Source organism: Populus alba, chromosome 18 (assembly GCF_005239225.2).
Source record: "Populus alba chromosome 18, ASM523922v2, whole genome shotgun sequence".
NCBI lineage: Eukaryota > Viridiplantae > Streptophyta > Magnoliopsida > Malpighiales > Salicaceae > Populus > Populus alba.
The window spans coordinates 1,152,995-1,175,441 of NC_133301.1; the positions used below are offsets into that span (position 1 = coordinate 1,152,995).

At 33.9% G+C, this 22,447-nt stretch overlaps 1 protein-coding gene and 1 long non-coding RNA gene across 2 annotated transcripts; one reads left to right on the forward strand and one right to left on the reverse strand.

Moving 5' to 3' along the window:
- Positions 1–6,018: 6,018 nt before the first annotated feature.
- Positions 6,019–7,561, forward strand: LOC118051176 (uncharacterized). The gene is made up of 2 exons (XR_004687999.2): positions 6,019–6,540; positions 7,288–7,561. It is a non-coding gene; the product is annotated as an uncharacterized lncRNA (long non-coding RNA).
- Positions 7,562–14,874: 7,313 nt separating this feature from the next.
- LOC118051175 (glutamate receptor 2.8) lies at positions 14,875–21,206 on the reverse strand. The gene is made up of 5 exons (XM_035061742.2): positions 20,891–21,206; positions 16,588–17,933; positions 16,143–16,455; positions 15,612–16,021; positions 14,875–15,509 (listed from the first exon to the last, which is right to left on the reverse strand). Exons 1-5 carry the CDS (start codon positions 21,177–21,179, stop codon positions 14,919–14,921), a joined length of 2,949 nt encoding a protein of 982 aa, XP_034917633.1. The 5' UTR covers positions 21,180–21,206; the 3' UTR covers positions 14,875–14,918.
- Positions 21,207–22,447: the final 1,241 nt, after the last annotated feature.

A 22,447-nucleotide genomic window follows, 5' to 3' on the forward strand; every position in this document is an offset into this window, starting at 1 on the left:
CTACTAAGATGTCTTCGTGCTAAAAACTGATGAGAGAAATATTTGTAGCATATGCAACTTATAAATCCCCTCTTGCATTCCCAATTTGCAGAGCATAAATGGATTTTTGTAGAAGAGAGTCTGCCACGTAGAAGTTCAGTGTCTAATCATGGTTTTTCAGACAACATCTTGTGCTGCTGAAATGGAATTGAGCTCATAATTGGGGTAGCTTCAAAGAAGACTAATGCACCATGTACAAGAGGCTAGTAGTCATTTGGTTCCATTAGATGATGTGGAGGCAATGAACACTTAAGAGTGCAACAAAGCAAGAACCAGAGTTGTCATTAGTTGATGACTGAAGGCATTGTTGCTGTTGTTCATGACTGAAAAGGAGAGGCAGCTTCAATTGAACGTGGACAAGTAGTGTTCCACAGAAGACTGTGCATACATTCTCTTGCCATTTAAATACTCAACACTTGTTCAAAAATCTGAGTCTAGCTACTTCATCTTTGATGCTCCCAACCTCAATCTGGTAATGAGCCTCTATCTGACATCTTTCTTTGCTCCCATCATCTTTCTTTAATCACGTGCAGCACAGCTTGTGCGGGGGACCTAACTTTCAACCCGGTACATGCATGATAAATGTATGAATATGTAATCTATATGATGAACTCGCCCTTCGAGGGGTGACAATATAGTCGTAACTCTTGTATGATGGAACAAGAATCGTGATTTTGCCCAGATGCAAACAACGATAGCACATACAACTTAAGGACAGGTTCTATTTATTTTACGTGAGACAGGGTAGGTTTGCTACTTGGTCTCTAAAAGGGTCTCTTGTTGTCCCAGTGATTGCCCTCGTAAAGGCAATATAGGGGCCCAGTAGGTAATGGGTTGGCACGTGTCCAACTATTACCAGTCTAAGCACTCAACGAAGAGTTGGGGTTTACACAAACTTCAACCTTGACTCAAGTCATAAGGTAAGCTGCTAGTCCCCCACCTAACCTAAAGCTTGTGTGTGCTTTCAAAAATTAAAACTTGTGATGCATGAGAGAATTATATACAATGCATGAATAAAACACAAATAAAATAAAACAAAGTACAAAAAAAAACTTAAACACATCAAAACACAAAGCTTAGTCCGATAAAGTTGAAAACAATACCTTTTCCCCAGTGGAGTCGCCATTCTGTCGCACCCCAAAAAAAATCCAGGCGCGTGACATCGGCTGGCGATTTTTCTCGTTGTTGCGTTTGCTTTGAATTCGTTCGTGGGAGTCGCCACCTAGTAATTTATTGAGGGCTACTAGGAAACCTGATGTACTGGTCTTGTCAGAGATCATGGGTAAGGGACTGGTTGTGGTTAGGGAAGGTATTAGCACCCCTAACACACCCTACCTGAGATAAGCTGCTTCGTGTTCTGATGTGATTTGAAAATTTAAAATATTAATTAAATTCTTAGGCTTGAATAAATCAGTTATTAAATCCCGAATATATGTAGAAACTTGTCCTCATATTTTCATGGAAAATACAACTTGATTTTATTTGTCTTGAGATATTTAACCATATTTAAATTAACAATAATTCTTTTTGTCCTTTTTTGATTTTTAATTCAATAACATAAATAAATAAAAAAACAACATACAAGCACACACAAACATTTCTTTTTTTTTGTTTTTTGTTTTTATTATCACTTTCCCTTTTTCTTTTCTTTTCTTTTTTACTATTTTTTTTTTTTTTTTACATCCACATTTATACAGATTACACATTATAAAGAAAACTCAAAATCAAACAAATATTACATTGAAAATTACAAAACAATCTAAAACTATTCAGAACAGTGGCAAACGGACTTCTGGAGTTGCCGGAACAGTTTTCAGCAGGGTTTCTAGCGCTGGAACAGTGTCGGCGCGTGGTCCTCACGCACCACCGCAAATGGCGGCGCGTGGACCCACGCGCCGCCGTGAAAACAAACCGAAAATAGGGGGGTCTGTAACTGCTTATTCCTCTCTTCAATCCCTGCTGTCCGTCACCTGCAAATCTCAAACAACACAGCAAGGGCAATCGATTTTAAGTTTTTTCTTTCCTTGACAGATCTGCGTTTTTCTCTCTTCTTCTCCGTTTCGGATCGGCTTCTCTCTGGTTACAGGTCCAGCCGTTGATTCTCAGTCGTAGGTGAGGCTGCTTCTGTGGGCGCCGCCGTATGGGGGCTGATTGATGGAGACGGGGTGACCGGTTCTGTGGTGTGCTGGAGGAGATCGGCCGCCGCTGTGATGGGCTCTGTTCGTTGCCCGGCTGCTGCTACTGGAGGAACATGGCGCCGCTGCACGAGGATGGGGCCGTCGCTGCTGTCATTTCCCCGTTGTTCTCTGTTTCCAGCGGTGGGTTTCTTCTTCTGCCGATGGCAGATCTTGTTGCTGCTGTCGTTTGGCCAGCCGAGTGGAGCAAATCAGAGGAACAAAAACAGGGGGAGTTGTGGTGGCCAAGGGAAAAAGGAACGGCTGAGAGGGAGGATTTGTGGAGGAGGGAGCTGATTTGTGGCTGAAAGAGGAGAGAACCGGCTGTCTGCTGCTCCGGTTTTGTTGGCTGGAAAAGGAGAAGAAAATGGGGCCAGGACTGGAAGAGTGAGGGAGATGCCGGGTCCGGGGTTGTGCTGGTGAGGGAGCAGAACCTTTGGTCGGGTCTGTCAGAAAAAAATTAAGTCCAGGAAGTGCAGGCTGTTTGGCTGGTTTCGAAAGAGAGAAAAAAATGTCAAGGGTGTTTGGGGGTTGTTTGGCCGTGTGTGGGGAAGCTGTGGCTGGGGGAAGGAAGAAGATAAAAATAAAAAATCAAAGGGGCTGGGGGACTCCGGCGGCTGCCTTTGGGTAGAGATAAGTTTAGGGTTTTTTGTGTTTCTCCCCCCTTTACAAAATTGTCCTCCCCCCTTGTAAGTGTTGGAAACCAGTATTTATAGGCAAAAAAATATTGCCAAGTTTTCAAAATTGGTCCCTTAACTTTCTTTTTTTGTAAAATTTGATTTTTCTTGTTTTTTTTGTATTTTTTGAAAATGAGCAATATCAACGTCGACTCGATGAGGAAAATCAATGATTTTAAAAACGACGAGTGAAAAGTCGAACGCGTTTGAAAAAATTAAATTCTTTTTAGACGACGTTGAAAATGCTAAAATGACGAAAATATATTAAAAACATATTTTTTGGATTTTCTTTGTTTTTCTCTATTTTTTGGAATTTTTTTGAAAATATATCAAAAACATGGGTCAAAATTGGGTAGCAACAGTCATGTCACAAATTTTTTTTCAACACACAACGCCATCTCATATCAAGTTTGCAGTTATTTTTTAAAATATTTTTATATATAAATGTATTAAAATAATATTTTTTTATTTTAAAAAATAATTTTTAACATCAACACATCAAAATAATCTAGAAACACCAAAAAATTAATTTGAAATAAAGAAAAAAATAAAAAATCAATTTCTTTTAAAAACGCTTTTGAAATGCAAAATAAATAGAGTTTATACTGTCACCTACTTCTTGTTTGCTATCTAAATCTCAATCATCCATCTTCTACACTAGCTAAAGATATTGAAATACTTCATATAAGCTCACATTAAGTATGCTACTGAGCTTGTATTTTTTATATATATATATATATATAATATATATATATATATTTCTGGACACGAATCACGACTTGTTATCCACGATGGCTATTTTCAAGAGCCAAACTACTAGGAAGAGCCCGCTAACTCAAGGTCCCTAATCAATTGCACACTTACATCTGGGTTAGAAAATTCAAGTAATGAGATTCAAACTAGGAATGTCATCTATACTAGTCTTGGTAATTAAGGGAAAGATACTGGAATTTTTATTATAACTTTTCTTGAACCTGAGCGTACAAGTAAAAATTAGGGAAATTGAAACAACAACTAAAACAAAATATTTTAAAAAAACTTGAATTGAAAGATGAATCTCATTTTGATAATTGATGTGTAATTTACTGTTTAGTCCATCAATTTTGGAAATCTACATTTTAGTCCCTAAACTTTGAAATTTTACAATTTGGTCCCTAGAACGTAAATTGAGATTCTAGATCGAGTTGAGGATGGATTATGGATGAAATTTTAGTATAATTATGTATTTATAGTTTGGTCCTCCAATATTGGTAAAATCATGTTTTTGGTTCCTGTTTTTTGGAAATTTGTTATTTTAATCCCTAAACTTAGTAGACTAAACCTGATTCTCTTATATGCATTAGAATCTTTTATTTGTGTTGTTTTTTTAGTTTAATATGTATTTTTATTGTTGGTTCTTCTAACGATCTCTATAGAATTTTTCGGGTTTTTCATCTAATATTCTTTTTACTTCTATATTTTTTCGAGTGAGTAGGATAATTTTTAATATACATGTAATAGAAATAAATTATGCATGTTGATTATATGATGAGTATAGATGATATTCTTGAATATCTATATATATGTTGATTTATTTTCCAAGTACTCATTAGTTTCTTGAATATGTATTTGCTTTAATTATATTTGATATAACACTCATTGCTTTGATAATCTGTTATGTCTAGATATTGAACTTGTTAGTAACTTCATACTAACGGAGTGTAGTTAGTCTTTATGCACATCGTATCTGTATTCCTAATTGGTGAGAGAGACACCAGCATGTGCGCGCCCAATTATCCCAAAATGGTCACCTTTGGTGTCATCGGATTATCTTTGGGTGTCATCTGATCTTCAACATGTATTTCACTACCATATGTTAATATGCTTAGTATGTATATTTATATTAAGATATGTATGACTTATAAATTATTAATATTTAAGATGTATATTAAATGTTATTCCTCGTTGAGTTGGTTGAACTCATCCCTCATTTTATATTAGATGTTATTCCCTCATAGTTTATGTTAGCAGGTTGATCTTGTTGTTTGTTCCTCCTTCTTCATTTTTGTTTGGCATGTCTTGCTTGTTTCCACGATGTTTACTTTTAATTTGTCTTAGAATGCTTCACTATTACACTATTTTATCTAAAGTTTGGGTGTTATATAATGTAACACGTATTATGAATCCTTGTTTTGTTTTTATATGATGAAGAGATATTTTGAAAGTTTATAAAATGCTATGTATTTTATATAATTTGTTTTATGATATGTATGTTCTAAAGGTTAGCATAGGTGTGTTGTTTTGATGGTGTCGCTTTTGCGTTGCTAATTATAAACCCGAGATTCCGATAGTAAAAAAGAAGGAGAGAACAGCTTTTGAATGGTTTTTCTTCATCATATTGTCCACCTATGGTCGTGCTGACTCTAGCTTAGCTAATAGTTTTTGTTTAAGCTTGGAAGGAGATATCCCTTATTTGTAAAGTTGTGGACCTTAAAAAGTCTGGTTTCCTCACCGTTATTGCTAGGATATTCATGATTTGGAAGAGTCAAAGCCAACCATTTTAATAAATTGGTTCAAGACTTGGATCTGAGGCGAGACAATATCATATATTGATAAAAAAGGAATCTCCCAGAGTTTAGCAGACTTGTTTTTTATTTGTTTTTACAATAATAATAGAATTTTTGTTATTTATTTATGATTAAAAAAGTATTAAGTTATTTTTTAAAAAATAATTTTTTTTGTAAATGTATTAAAAATATATTTTTTTTATTTTTTAAAATTAAATTTTAATATGAAAATAATAAAAAAAATATTTTAAAAAATAAATTTTAACAAATCTATCATTTCAGCACTGCCAAACTAGAGCCAGCAACAAAAAACTATTTCTAGACCAATTTTGTTTTTTCAATGAATGGGAATGTAAACTACAACTCATTTTTTTTTTACTTTATTTTAAAATTATTTTAATGTATTAATATAAAATAAATTTTAAAAATAAAAAATATATATTATTTAATATATTCTTAAATAAAAACCATTTCAATAACAATAGTTATTGTAATTCCAAACATTATCTAAAACTAAAAAATGTTTTAATAAATATTAATAGCTATCAACCACTGTCCCGTCAAAAAACTAAATGAAAACAGACTCTTCACCTAACCAATAAGACAACCTCAAAAATTAAAATTACATCTCTACCCCTTCCCACTTCTCCCTCCACCAGAAGAGAACCAGTTGCGCCAGACCCACCAGCCGTGCCACACTCTTCCTCCACACCATCAAGCCAACGCCAAACTCCAGCTGATAACCCATAGATGCCCTGCCCCCTTCTTCCTCCTTTCAAACCGACGGACAGCCCACAAACCATCCGATCTCTTCCCAAAATCCAAACACCAGATATCTCCGCACCATTACTAGCAGCAGAACCGTGAAAACACAGTCGTGCCACTATCCTCGGCACTATAAAATTACAATTACATTACAAAATTACAATTACATTACGAAAAAAAAAAAAAAAAAAGTTTTTACTGTAGCACGCACTGCGGATACAGACTCATCTACACTGTGGATTTATAAGGGTTGATGATTTAATCCTAAAAAGGAATGGAGGGATACAGAAAAGATTGTGTGTTTGTTTATTGCTTAGATATCATCAAAGCATGTCAAAGGTGCCATTCTTTCTCTTGATTCTGGTTTCATTTAGGGTTTGATTTTGTTGGTCTCATTTAGGGATTGACTGGCTCTGTATTTTGGAGAAAGACCCCCCTCCCCAATTCCCTTTTATCTGTCTAGGCTGATTTTTGAACCGTGAGGATTTTACTTGCTTGCTTAGTGTATTGTTAGTTCAAAATACAATAAAAATGATTCTTAATTAATGGTAGTCTTAAATTTTAAGATTTATCTGGTTGAATGTTCTTTCCTTTAATTATAATTTTTGTTTCAATATCGCAACTGGAAACTTGAGCCTGAGCCCTATAACAGAGATACTCGACTGCACAAGCAAGCTGCTTTCAGGTTTTTGGGTCAAGCCTTACGGGAATGCTTTGAAAATGCAAGTAGTGGAAAGCTCTAATGAAGGAATATTACTAGATTACTCCTTTTGCACGTGTTTGTTCAAAAGATGGATTTCTTTTGTTTGCAAAACACTTGGAACTTGGATTGCTTAGCATGCTGATTTTGTTTTCTGAATTTATGCTCATTTTCCAAAATTACAATTTGGAAGTATCTGTTTTTCACTTGATTCTTTGCATTCCATTACTTCAGAGATCTCATTCGAACAAGCACAAATCCGTGATCAATCCCATGCACATCATTCCCGATTCCCAACATGCCTGCTGTTTTTTGGATTTCGACAACTTTTTTTTCCCTCTTTTCTCCCTTTGTAGCTGACACTAACAAAGATCACCGTGTTTCAGGTCCGGTCGGTTTTCTGAGCGTGTTCGAAGGAGGCTGTCCTCAGCAGATCTGGAGTTGTCTTCTCTGCTGGAACTGTCCCAGGAAACGTTCGGTAATCCATGAACTCGAGACTTTTCTTTGAGTTTCATGGTTCATATTTTTGTTAGATAAGCTATGCAAATTCATCCATGCCTGTAAACAAAACTGATTGAATTAGCAATTTTTCCTTTGATAAATTGCAACATTTGTGCATCCTTTTTTAAAATTTGATGAAAGAAGAATTTTGATGTTTCAGATCTCTGTCTAATACAAGGGCCAAAGTTGAAGGGAAACACGTAACAAGTGCAAATTAGATATAATTTTTTTCTCCACCGGGGAGGCCAGACGTGAGACTTTCTTTTAACAGACCAGTCATCAAGTAAATCTGGGTCAACATTATTACTGGTGGCGTTTATAGAAACGTGCACTCACCTCCAGTCCACACGTAGCGCCTAAACCCAATTAATTTTCTGGTGCTGGCCCAAGCACCCCTTAATGGGTCCGGATATTGTACATGGACCCAATTATTTTAAGTGGAGCATGACGCAAGTCTAGATGGTCTAGGCATAACACCTAGACCCATTTAATTAGGGTGTTAGGTGCGACACGTTCTAATTTTTTAGGGGTGCTGAACATGTACCCTCACACCTTTATGAACTTGGGCACACGCCTCAAGCTCAACATGTTTTTCAAAGTTTTTTCTAGTACTCCACACAAATTTTTTTAGTATTTTATATTAATTCAATACATATTATTTTTAAATAAAATATAACTTAAAATATTATAAAAATGAAGTTATACTTCAACTCCTTATCTTTATAAAAAGATAAGATTTATGGATTATAGACTTTTTATATCAGATCATCAAATATCTTGGCCGGAGAGAATAAATAAAACTGCTTAAATTAAAAATTAATTAATTATCTAACACATCAATTTTATTTTTAAAAATCTTGCATTTAGGGACTTATCAACTAATATTTCATATAGACTAAGAGTCGAGGATATACCTTAAAGGAATCGAGATTCCTATAAATTTTAGGTACCATTTTCTTCTCATGAAACGCTTTTTCAATACAAAACTTGTCAAGATACTGTGAACCTGAAGGTGGAACGTGCAATACCTCCTCTTGAAAATCAACCGTCTAGCTGATTCATACCCACATCATCAAATGTGAAAATAAAAAATTTGGAAGAGGAGGATTCCGACCCATTTGCATTTACTTGGAAATTTCTCATATTGACATCTAATGTCAAGAAGACAGGCAAAGCAGATGCACTTGGATATATGGATATATCGCGTATGATTCTATGGAGTGGGATTAATACTAATCAAAGATATTTGTTGTCTTATTTCATTGCGTTTACCTTGACTAAATCAAAGTACATGCGTTTACATTAGCTTCGGATTCTAATTTTTAAGGTGTCGTTGGTAAGGGGCTCCGGTCCCCGGCCCCTTATCTTCTTGGGTTTGAATTTTCTAAGATATTATCAAATTGTAAATACATATAACTGCGGATGACTTATTTAATATCTGAAATTTCTTAGAACATTGTGCTCGCATGTTATCACCTTGAATGTGAATTTAGGAAGCTGTAAAAAAAATTCTTATAATGCGAAAATTGAATGGTTGGTGATGATGCTCTAGAATCTAGTATGCTAAGTAACCTGAGTTTTTTAAACGTTTGAGTGTTTGGACGTTTGGACAATGAAGGATGTACATATTCATGTTAATTTTCTATTCTTCATAACTGATGGCCTAGAAGATTGGAGACAGAGGCCTTGGTTCCTGCAAAATAGACTATGTTAGTGGGAGTTCGGAATCCTTCAATAATTAAGTTAGTAACTTCATAGTGAGAAGTTGTACTAAATAAACATTAAATTCTAAAAATAAAAATGTTTGTTGTTAGCTCATATATGATAAATGCTGAGAATATGTTGTAAGAGAATGAAGATCGTGAACCCCTTACTTGGGTCGTTAAAAAAGTTTTATAACTTTGTACCTTGAAGTTTTATTTTAGGGTTCGAAAGTCTTTCTTTTTCACATCCAAATGAGGTGGGAGTCTCTTACATCAACATTACGTTAATGTAAGTGTCTTCTTACATAGAATTAATGTTGAGGGGAATATCACATGTCTATAGAAGGTAATCCTATGTCATTTCGTACACAACATTAATGCTGATGAGATCAACCCTTATAATCAGTATTAATGTTGATTGACACATAGCCAACTCATAGAGGAATTTTACAATGATAGAGCATAGGGAGATGATGAACCTGGGTTGCCTTATTGTACATTTAGGTCTGGGACGATCCTAGACCCAAGGATATTGAGCCTAACATCCTTCTAGGTCTAAAGACACCTTGGTCTAGCGTATAACTAAGCCCAAGAAAGTTGGGTCTGACATATTGTCAAACCCACAAGCATTTGGGTCTGCCATATAACTGAGCCCAGGGGAGTTAGGTCTGGCATCTTGTCAGATTCACAGTGCTTGGCCCTGGTACGTGGCTGAGCTCAAAGAAAATGAGTTTGGCATCCTCCTAGATTCACATGCGCTTGAACCTGGTATATTGTGGGGCCTAAAGGAGCTGGGTCAAACATCTAATTGCCAACCCTTTTTTCCATGAGTTTTTATAATGAGTCATCTTTTTCTTGACCTCTTTATTGATAGACCTTTTGAGTAAATGCATTTTAATACAAAATAAGTTGATTGATAAGTGGAATATTTGAAGATTTGAAAAATAAAAAGCATCAAGTCCCAGCCTCCTCAACCCAATTCTCTAGATTCTATAATAATGTAAGGGGCTGTTTGGTATCCTTTTATTTTTTATTTTTTATTTTGTTTTTTGTTTTTTTTTTTAAATAAAAATAAGATACAGAAAGGTATTGGTGTTAGTTTTTTTCCCTTTTTTTTCAATAAAATAAAAAGGTAGTTTTTTACGCTGTTAGCTTATTATTTAGAAGTCGGGTTTGGTTCCGCATTTCAGAAAATAGATGTGAATCATGCCTAAGCTTGACTAATATTTATGTAGGTGGACTCGAGTCCTCCTCAGTTAAGGATGGATCTCCAGGAAGTTCTGTGTAAGCTGAATCCACCGGTGGGCTTGGCGTGACAAATTCAGGCAGATTAATTCCACTGTGGTCATCATTCCGTTCGATTTGTCTAGAAATTCTGTAGACTGAGTCCCTTTGAAATAAGATTCCTAACAAATTTCGAATTCTAGTCCATATGGAAGCTCTGGAATCGAAGATAATAAGAGCAGAAAGTGCAGCTATTCCTGAAATTAAAAATAATCTCCCGAAACTCTTGAGACTATGGCTAGTAGATGAAATGGACAACTGCTTTGCTTGCCTAACCACGCATTCTCGATTTTCTTTATTTTACCTCATCCAGTTAAATTTAGTATTGCCCTTCATATATCAGGCACAAGAAGAGAACCTTTAGGGAAGACCTGAAAGTCACAAAACGAAGAATCGTCTCAACGCTGAGGCCCAAGAATGGTTTTTATGAATTTTCTAACAGTATGAACTATGTATGCACTTAAATGAGCATTAGCAAAACAGAGAAATAGGAAAGTGAACTTACAAAGCCAGAACCGCCTGTTTGAAATGTAGGAGCACCTGCGGTGTATTTAGTGCAATACTCTGACAGAAACACTTTCGCATATCGCAAGTCGCCGAAAGCAGCAGCAATACCACAACTTCCACTTCCTCTGGAGTAAAGGTTGTCGTATTCTTCATAAGATTTATACCCCATGAGCTTGGACTCTTCGAATCCCAAGCCTATATAACAACATTTCCAGAAGAAAAGAACTTCTCTGATAGCCCACATACTCCCCCCTTCTAATGAGCTCATTTACATCTGTGGATTTTAGGCAGCAGCTTCTGGACTGTAAGCAAGCTTGTTAAGCTGACAGTGCAACTCTGTGTGAGGATCAGCACAACGAAACACCATATGATTACCACTACTCTAGACAAGTTGCTAACCACAGTTTCTTCTGTAAATATATATAAACATAAACTGGTTAATTTGATGCATGAGCCAGACACAATTTTGAGAACCTGAAATTAAATAAGCATATGTTTATAAATATATGATTTTATTAAATATATGACCATGTATGATATCTATATAAAATATTCTTTCAAAAAATAAGACAATCATTTGATTTTTCTCTTGAATTTGGTATATGCTGACTTGATTTATTTGTGAAATTAAACCAAGATTTGTGCTTTGCAAGAACTCCAATTTTGGTGTGTATTGTGAAGTGAGATTTAATAATTTAATGCTTTGAATGAGTACTTTTGATTTGTTTTCAAAGTGTTATTGAAGAACTTCTATAGAGCGTTTAGTCTTGATTCAACAAAGCTTGTTTTTTATAGTCCTCAAGCGTAGATGAAAGAGGCTTGAAAACTTTTGAGAGAACTTCTTTAATTACTTGAAGAGAGAGATTTCTTGTTTAAAAAGCTTCTCTTGAATAAATTTGCATCTCCAAAAATTCCTTACTTCTTTTTCTTGGTTGAGACTTCTATTTATAGAGGTTTATATGAGCTCTCAAGCTTTTTTTAATACCACATTACATGATTTTATTGATTGTTTTTTATTGGTATGATCTTGTATTTATGACAAGACATATCTTGAATATCTAATCTTACCTTTCATTGACCAAGAAATATATGAAAACTCATTTATTTTCTATGTTATTTATTTCTATTTTATTTTATTTTTTAATTAAAAAAATTGAAATAAATAACATAGTGTGTTATTTTTATTATTTTTTTTAATAAAAAATAAAATAAAAATAATACATAGTGAAATTTTAATGGGTAGAAATTTTTTGCTTCTATCATTTGAGACATATATATTGGAGTACTGCTTCATAACAGGAGAAGAGATTCATAAGGGGGAGGAAGATTACGTTGTGCAAAACCTATGGTTGAGAAGGAAATATTTTATTGTTTTTTTATAATAATATTGAGTTGTAGTTATTTTTTTTTAAAAAATATTTTATTGTTTGTTTCGCACTCCCAAACTAGAGCCAGCTAAGAATTAAGACTTAAAAGTGTATTTGGATGATAGATAGCTTGTGTTTTTTTAGAATAAAAAGTAATGTTTTTAGTTTTTTGAGATGTGGTTTATGTTAAAGGATGTTATACCTTAAATAAAAAAAAAAAAACCATCACATTTACCTTCAAGCCAAACACACTATTAAAAGTACATGGATTAGCGACAAAAGACTATTCCTAGACCACATCTTTAATGTTTGTTTTCACATATAATTTTTAATTTTAAATTATTTGAATGTATTAATTTAAAAAATATTGTTTAATATATTTTTAAATAAAAAATATTTTAGAAAACAATAATTAATGTAATTTCAAGCATTATCTAAAATTACAAAATGCTTTATAAAATATTAAGTGCTATCAACCTGCACTGTCCCATCAAAATAAAAATATGAAAACAAAAGATTCCTTTTACCCTTCACCTAACAAATAAGACAACCTTAAAATTTAGAATTACATATATTAGATGCCCTGTCCCCTTCTTCCTCCTTTCAAACCGACAGACAGCCCGCAAACCATCCGATCGCTTCCCAAAATCCAAACACCATTACTAGCAGCAGAACCGTGAAAACCCAGTTGTGCCACTATCCTCGATACTAGGAAATCTATTTAATTAAAAATATTGTTGAAATTATATTTGTATTTAATTACATTAAAGAAGAACCACTGGCAGCTGAGTGAGGGAAGTCGCCTCCGAATATATGACCACTGTTATGCATCTCTTTTTGGCTTACCCACAGACCCATCATCTAAACCCCAATGGCATACTAACGGTTACCTCAGACCATCCGACAACATCTCTCTTGGAGAGGTAGAGGTTGTGTATATGAAGAAACGCAATGGCTGAGTGTTTGGTTAAATAAAAAAAATAGTTTATTATGTGTGGGTCCCTCAATTTATTGTGTTCTGACAACAGAAAAATAAAAAGCAGCAAATTGCTGCTTTTTCTATGGCAGCTCTACTGTTCAGTGAATAGTGGAGCATGCCTCCACAGTTCAGTGATCATGTTTTTTTTTTTTTTTTTAACCAATGTAGTTAATTGATTTCACTTAACAATTTTTTTTATTTTTTTTAAATTAAGGTGAATTAAATTTACTCGTAGTGTAATTTTAATTTTATTCTTGATAATATTTTATCTAATTTTGTAGTTCTTGTCGGATGAATTTTGTACGTAATGGAATTGTAGATAGTTTTTTGTTAAAGTAATTTTTTTAAGTGTGATTTATTTCATGATGTAATAACAATAGTTAAATCCATAAAATTTAAATTAAAAACCATTAATATTAATATATATTTTTTAAAATTATTTTATAACCTCAATTTCAAAAGCATTCTTAACCAAACACATTAAAACTACTTTTTCTTCAACCTCAATTTTAACCACAGTTTTAACCAACATCTATTTTTTCAAACCAGCCTCAATTAAAAATACTTTTTATAAAACAACTTTTTTCAAACACAACTATAACAGCTACCGCAATACCAAACACACTCGTAGAAAAGGACCTGCGGCAGCTGCTCCGACAACATCTCTCTTGGAATCCCTAGTGGTGAGGATCAGCCTGGTTTTGTAGTCACTATGAGTGGCATATAGAAGTCAGGGAGGGACATTATAATGCAACTCAAAGCAATATTGACATCAAAACATTCCAAGTCCAACATATGCTGTTGAGTTTTGGCCCAACCCCATTTCTATGAACAATATCCTTAAAGAAAGGAACAAGATTACCAGAATATGCTTTGAAGGGTACCTCTTCTTCATCCTCTAATTTGTTTCCAAACAATTTAATAAAAATCCAGACAAAAACATAAAAATGGTGTCAAAGAACCATCTCAACCCAATAACTTAAGCTATTAGGTGAGGTTCCAGGATATGATTTATATTATTCTCTAACACACCCCCTCAAGTGAAAGCCCTTTAGGCTTGAAACTTGCACAAGCCCACATTACCTTGTGCTTAATTTTTATCAAATAAATAGGGATGGTGAGATTCGAACTCGTGACCGCTTGGTCATCAAGGCTCTGATACCATGTCAAAGAACCATCTCAACCCAATAACTTAAGCTATTAGGTGAGGTCCCAGGATATGATTTATATTATTCTCTAACAGATGGTTGGAAATATGAGGGGGGTTTCTTTAAAACATGGTAACTTAATTTTGGATAATGCTTTTGTTTACGTTTTCACAATATAATATCTCTGGAAAGTCTGTAGAATTTATTTGGCCGCAAACAAGGTATGCAACTGCTTGCATTTCCACAGTATCTTGGGAAATTGCTGAAGAAAATCTATAATTTGTGATAATAATTTACTAATTCTGAAACTCAGTTTGATCCTACCTAGCTATAAATATGTTATATATAGTAATTCAATAGTAGAATTTGAAGTTCCAGTGTCACAAACGAGGAAATCAAACAGAGTAATATGTATTCTATAGTATTGCCTCCTGCATGTTCCTTTGGACAATTATATTACAATGCTACAATGCATCTACAGGTCTATAAGTTTCCCACTGTCAAACTGTCAATGGTATCATATGAAAGTCAATTGTGATCATGTTCCACTTCAAAAGCTGCTAGTCTTTCTTGATTTGGGTTTGTAAGTTGATCAATATTTATTACTACCTCTTGAGATGTTTGACAATCTGGACTGGAATCAACAAACTCTGTAGAAGAATGATCTCCATCTCCAGGGAAATAACTAGTTTGAACTGAAGAGGCCGATGGGCTCGGCGCACCCATAGTAGGCAGACTAGTGCCATTGCGGTCATCCAGCCCACTTTTTCTGAAAGTATGGGATTTTAAGTCCCTCTGAATAAAGATCCTGAAGAAATTGCTGAGTTTTCTCCTTATGGAAATTGTGGAATTTAGAGGCCTCAACACTTTCCTTTCCTTGTAGACAAACATGACCATGAATATAATGAGAGCTAAGAGGGATGCTACTCCAGCAATTAAAAATAAGCCCCAGAAACTCTTGAGACTAAGGCTGTTAGATGTAACCGAGTTGCTGGAATCTGGACAATTGCTTTGTTTTCCAAACCAAGCATTCTCGATTTCCCTCATTTTATCTCCCTCTGTCATGTTTAGAACTGCCCTTGATACATCTGGTACCAGAGGAGAACCTTTAGGGAAGGCCTGAAAATCGCAACACAAAGCAGCAAGCCAGTCTTTATCAGGGTTGACAAACTTTGCACTTACATTACATACAGAGAAATGGAGAGGGGTGAATGTACTTACAAATCCGAAACCGCCTGTTTTAAATGTAGGATCAATCACCGCATATTTAGAGCAATACTTCGACAGAAAGAGCCTCGTAAATGGTACTTCATCAAAAGCAGCAGCAATACCACCATTTCCACTTCCTTTTGATAAAAGGTCATCCCATTGTTCTGTGGTATTATACACAATGAGCTTGGACTTGTCGAAATGCAACTGATCTAATAGGATTCCCTGAACAAAGGAACCCCCCCGGTAGCCTACATACTCCCCCTTCTTAATGAGCTCGTGTACATCAGTAACTGTAGGCCGCAGCTGCTGGACTGTAAGTAAACTAGTTAGACTGGCAGTGTAGCTTTGTGTGAGAATCAGCACAACAAAACACCATATGATTACCACTGCTCTAGAGAAGTTGCTAACAACTGTCTCCCCTGCAATCATAGTTGAAAATAATAAAGATGAAGTCAATTTGGTGTTTGAGACACTAAAACAAATATGTTAAACGAAAGAAGAAAAATTCAAAAGGGAAAGGGAAAGGAAAAGGAAAATTACTTTGTGCAAAAACCATGGTTGAGAAAGAAAACCAGATGCTAGTGCCCGCTTGATGCGAAGCAGGCCCTCTAAAATCTTCATTGATTCTGTGTTCAAGAACCCAGATCACAAATCCAATGAAAATAAAGAAACAAAAACTTGTCACCCAGAGATCCCATGTCAGAGGCCTCAAGAAAACCCATGCATTTTTGCTATTGTTGTCCACGATAGGGACGACCATGGAGACACCACTTTCAGTGTAAGGCAAAGTAAAATCAACATACTGGGATCTGTTGAAAATAATAGTTGTATCTCCAACTACAGCATCAAAATTCTGTTGATAGCAAGCAAAAGAAACAAGATATCAATAAAAATTAGATTTGAATGCATGAATCTGTCTCAAATCTTGTTTCAGATATAAAACTGAATGTGATCAAGTACAGGAAAAGGTTGGTGAAAGTTTTACCTTCAAGTACACTTGATATACCAGATCATTGTAAGTTCCAGCTGGCTCGCCGTCAGGCTTGGCAAAGGGGATGTACTCGTAAGGCAAAGCATAAGGCAATGCGTTGACAACAGCATCAAAAACATCTATGCAGTATCCGGTAAAGGTTGTGGTGTTAGAACTAGGATCTCTTGTCACTCTCACAAACTCATTGAAACTATCCTTCACAGGCACTCCTATTCTCAACTTCTTCCCATTCGTTGGAATCTCCCAGCCCTTGGGAACAGAAGTTGTATCACCCGGCCATATGACAGTTGAAAGATCGGAATTAGAACCTGAGTACGCAGTCATACTATTTGTTGAGTTCAATGTTTTGACAATCCCTTTGGTTGATGTCCAGAATCCTATCTCTCTTCCCCCATTGCCATTCACATTTATTATCTGGAAAGCTGATGACTGTAACTGTCCATTATCGAAAAGATATTCTCCTGTAAGACCTTTGAAAGTAATGTTTGATAAAGCTTGAACGAGGTTTGGACCATTTAAAGACACCCCAAGAGTTGCAAGATCTGTGGATGAATTGCTAGAAACGTTTGCCTTTTGGAAGCCTAAATTTGCAGTTCCAGCTTTCTCAACTGCCAAGGCCAAAGCTGTTGCTGCATCATATGCCCGTAAGCCAAAAATATTCAACTCAGCATCAACAATATCTGGATTATCTTGTTGGAATTTTCTTTTCCACCGAACTCGAAAAGTTTCGAGATCTTTTGTTCTTGGCACATAAGGTGTCAAACCCAATGCACCTTGCATTGTATTAGTGACAGAAGCATTTGGTGAACTAAAAAATTCAGCTGTTAGACCATCAGTCATGATCCAAACATAGCCTTCACTCACCATGCCAATCTCTTTTGCTTTGGCAAAAACCCGAGCGCCAAGAGATGGAAACATGTGCACAATGAAAACTCTAGTTTGCATTGTCATCAACTTGTAAAGCTCTGAAACAATTTGATCATCAGTGGCTGATGGAGAAATTACACTCCGGTACGGTACACGAGCATCAACTGCTTGCAGAGCATCAGTTAAATAAGGTATCACTCCCTGTCCATACTCATTGTCAATGTAGATGGGCACTGCTTCTCTCCATCCAAAGGCTTGAACTAATGCACTTATAGCATTCACCTGAGTTGAATCATTTTGGGTAGCTCGGAAGAAGAAGGGACTCCTGATGGAAGTGAGAGAAGGACTTGATGCAGAAAATGATATAATGGGCACCTGAGCTTTTTCTCCAAGTTCAATAACAAAATTGGCTTGCATTGATGTTGTTGGGCCTATGATTGCTTGCACTTCAACATTTTTTATCAGGTCCAGGGCTTTACTTGTAAAAGGATTAAGAAAACAATTACTCGTATAGATCAATTATTTTCAATAATCAGTAAAGATCAATCAGAGAGACTTAATTATGACTTTTTTGCACTTTATATTAAATTAGACTTCTGATATATCATTAATATAGTGGTTATGCAGAGAAATCAAGGAATGGATTATACTATGCATTTGAGGTTCTCCTGCCCGTCCTAAACAAAGATAAGACACAGCAATCTAAAAATCAGCACACCTCATCTCCTTTCATTGATGTGATCTGGGATATCTGATGCAGCCAAGTAAAGATCTAACTAAACAGACTATATAGATGGTCCAATAGATGCTTTTATAGACTAATAGAATAGATCTAGATTCAAAATAAAATTTAATCGTGTCAGACCAGGTTAGTAGCTTAAAACTATGATAATGAGAGATCTGGCAGTTAGATCAAGCCCAAATTTCTCCAGGTAATAAGCAGTTTTTCTACATGAAACTATTTTGTTTTTTGTTTTTCAGACCATTTGATCTCCCATAATTAGGTTTAGAAATTGCTATTTAGACTAGTTTTATAATTGTTCCTACGATTTTTTGGATTATTTAATTATTTTGTTTTAATTATTTTTAAGCCTTTAGGCTTTAAGTTGTTTTCTAATAGATTAATTTTCTGATCTATTTAAAAGAGCGTCATCTATATTTATTTTTCAGGAATATAACTATGAATGAAAGGCTCACATCTTCAACTATTTTTACTCATTAAAACTTTTATGTTTTTTGTATTATTATTGTCTTGTTTCTTCCATACAGTTTTGTTGTGTGTTATTTTAAGGGTTTTAAGCAATAATAAACCTTGTTTCTTGTTGTATCCTGCGTCACTAATCCAATCCTGTATCATGTCCACGGATCTCAATCCCAGCTGCACTAATTATTATAGAAACATATTTATTTGTGTGTCCGTCTCTATCCTTCTAAACATGTATTTGTTTTTTTATATTTTTATTTTTTTTAATCCTAATATTGAAGGATAAAATTAAAAAAAAATCGATTAAAAAAAATAACCTAAGTAAACCTAGATAAACTACTAAACTCACGATCTTAGTCATGAGACCTAGATAACCCAATAGAAAAAAAATTAAAATAAATTATGAAGCTCAATCCCCAATCAAACCAAGTATTGAAATATAAAATTGAAAAATATTTGGATTAAAAAAGGCACAAAAAATACTCGAGTCAACCTAGGTTAATCTATCAAATTCATTACCCGACTCATGAGATGAAAATAACCTCATAGAAAGCAAACCGGAACAAATATTGAAACATAACTCGCAATCAACCCAATGTTGAAGAAAAAAATTGAGAAAAAAATTCAATTAGAAAAAGGGGAAAAAAACTCAAGTCAATCAAGTTAGCTCATCAAACTCGCAGCCTAGATCATGAGACTGGGATAACCTCATAAAAATTAGATTAAAAAAATTATGAAGTTCAATCTTCAATAAACCTAATATGGAAGGATGAAATTGAAATTAAAAAATCCATTAAAAAAACGATACAAATAAACAACTCGAGTCAGTCCAAGATAACGCATCAAACTCATGACTTGAAACATGAGATAGGAATAATCTTATAGAAAGCAAACCAAAATAAACCACAAAACTTATTCTCAATCAACCCAATGTTGAAGGATAAAATTAAAAGAAAAAAAAAGTTAATTAGGAAAAGGAGAAAAAAACTCAAGTCAGTTAACTTGTTAAACTCGTAGTTCAGGTTATGAAACTAAGATAACCTCATAAAAAAATTGAAAAACAATTATGAAGTTCAATCCCCAATAACCCTAATATTAAATGATGGAATTGAAACTAAAAAATTGATTAAAAATAAAACAAAAAACAACTCGAATCAGACTGGGTTAACCCACCAAACCCATGACTCGAGTCATGAGACAGGAATAACCTTATAGAAAGTAAACCATGAAACTTAATTTTTAATCAATCCAATGTTAAATAATAAAATTTAGAGAGAGAAAAAAAAACCAATTAGAAAAAGGAGAAAAAAACTTTAGTTAACTGAGATAATTTGTCAAATCCAAGATTTAAATTATGATATTATGATAACCTTATAAAAAGTAAATTAAAAGAAATTATAAAATTCAATCCCCAATAAACATAATGTTAAAGGATGGAATTGAAATTGAAAAAAAAACATAGATTGGATTAAAAAATATAAAAAAACACTATTATAGTAAATAATATTTTGTGAAAAAAAGTACAGTAAAATCTCTCTTTTAGTTTTTTTTTTATAATGTTTTTCACATTTAATAATATAATAATAATTATGAAATGACATAATTAACAATACATCAATTAATAAAATGATGTGGACAAATATAATGATATATAATAATTTTTATTAGCTTGGTCCATAATCATATATAGTGAACTAATAGGTTTAATTAGATAACAAGCATTAAATCTTTTAGTAAAATCTATTACTCTTTTAGTTTTTGTTTTTAATGTTTTTCACATTTAATAATATAATAATAATTATGAAATGACATAATTAACAATACATCAATTAATAAAATGATGTGGACAAATATAATGATATATAATAATTTTATTAGCTTGCTCCATAATCATATATAGTGAACTAATAGGTTTAATTAGATAACAAGCATTAAATCTTTAGGTGCTGGCTAAGTAGGTGATGGATTTGCTCTCCACGATATATATATATATATATATATAATAATCGAGATGTATTATTAAAACAGCTCGATTAAGGTTCACGATATCATTTTAGATTTAATGAGAGATTGTGATAGAACTTTCTCATGAATCGTCCGTATAAAATTTAACGGGAGGAGGGTTTTAAGTACCTTAGTGCATACATAAAACATAGTTTGAGCAATGATTTATAACCGAAGCAAGCTGACTGCAGAATCAAGAAAGAGGAGGGAGAGAGGGGGAACCTGCAGCAGCTGCACCAGCAACATCGTTCTTGGAGTCCCTGGTGATGAGGACCAGCCTGGTTTTGTAATCACCATGAGTGTCATAGAAGTCTGAGAGAGACATATTGATGCAACTCAACCCAATCTTGCCATCCAAGTCATTGTCAAAGTCAAGAACCACACCTACATTCACTGGGATTATAGATGTTGAGTTCTTGGCCATTCCCATTTCAAAGAAGAATAAAATCTTCAAAAAAAGAAGGGATAAGAAAGAGAGAGCAGGCTTTGAAGGGTACTTTTTCCTGATCATATTGTTGTCTACTTGTGGTTGAGCTGATTCCAGTTTGATGGTTTAAGCTTGAAAGAACTCTCTCGTATTTATATAAGGCTGTGGCCTTTAGGGTACTTCAAACATGTGGATCCTTAAAGCCTAGAAGAAGATCTCAGAACAGTGGGCGGAGAGGGCCCGACTATTAATTTAAGCGTTGAAAAACAGGAGAGGTTTCCTGAGTTGTTGCAAGGAAATTTCATGCTTTGATCAAATATGTTCCTTGTCTCTGATTTCACCGTCGGCTACCTTGACTAATTTTAACTAATTTTAATTTGAAATTAAGTAATATGTTATTGCGGTTGATTTTTAAAGTGTTTTTTATTTATAAATATATTAAAATAATTTTTTTTATATTTTTTTAAAAATTATTTTTGATATCAATGTATTAAAATGATCTATAAACACTAAAAAAATATTAATATAATGTATGGTAGCTTCATATATACTTGTTAGACTGATTGAAGTGTCGGCTTAAATGATAAATATAAACAATGTAAGGTATGGGTGCTTCATACTTGTTAGAGAAGTGTTGGCTTAAATGATAAATATAAACAATGTAAGGTATGGTTGCTTCATACTTGTTAGAGAAGTGTTGGCTTAAATGATAAATATTTTTGTTTTCAGGATTATTTTTTTAAATTTAAATTTAGAAAAATTGCAAAAATAAAATAAAATATGAATACTTCAATCCGACTGTGAATAATTTATTTAAAACTTGATTGAGAGGGAGAGCTGCTAGAGAGTGCCCTAATCATACTTATAACAACAAAACAAAGAAAGAAAGGTATCCGATTGGTTATTGCAGCCAAACAATTGCCTTTATGGGAAAATCTAATTCAATAAATTAATTATCATCCCATTAAGTCTCAATCCTATTATATTATTTTATGCTTAAAAAACACTAATGTGTTGTCTAGCATGCATTTTCTCCCTTACATCATCCTATTGTTTTGGATCTTTTCGAATGTTTTCTTGTAAACAAGCATCAATCAGTGCACGCTTGATTTTCTTTAACTCAAGACAAGATTTGTATATGGAAGTCGTCTATTTCACTTACTAAGATAATGAATAGCATCCTTTCGACGAAGCATCCTTTGTCATGTCACAAATTTGTTTTAAACACACAACGCCATCTCATTTCAAGTTTGAGGTGTTTTTGAGTATGATAACGATTATTTTTTAAAATGTTTTTTTTTTTATAAATATATTAAAATAATATTTTTTTTTTTATTTTAAAAAAAATATTT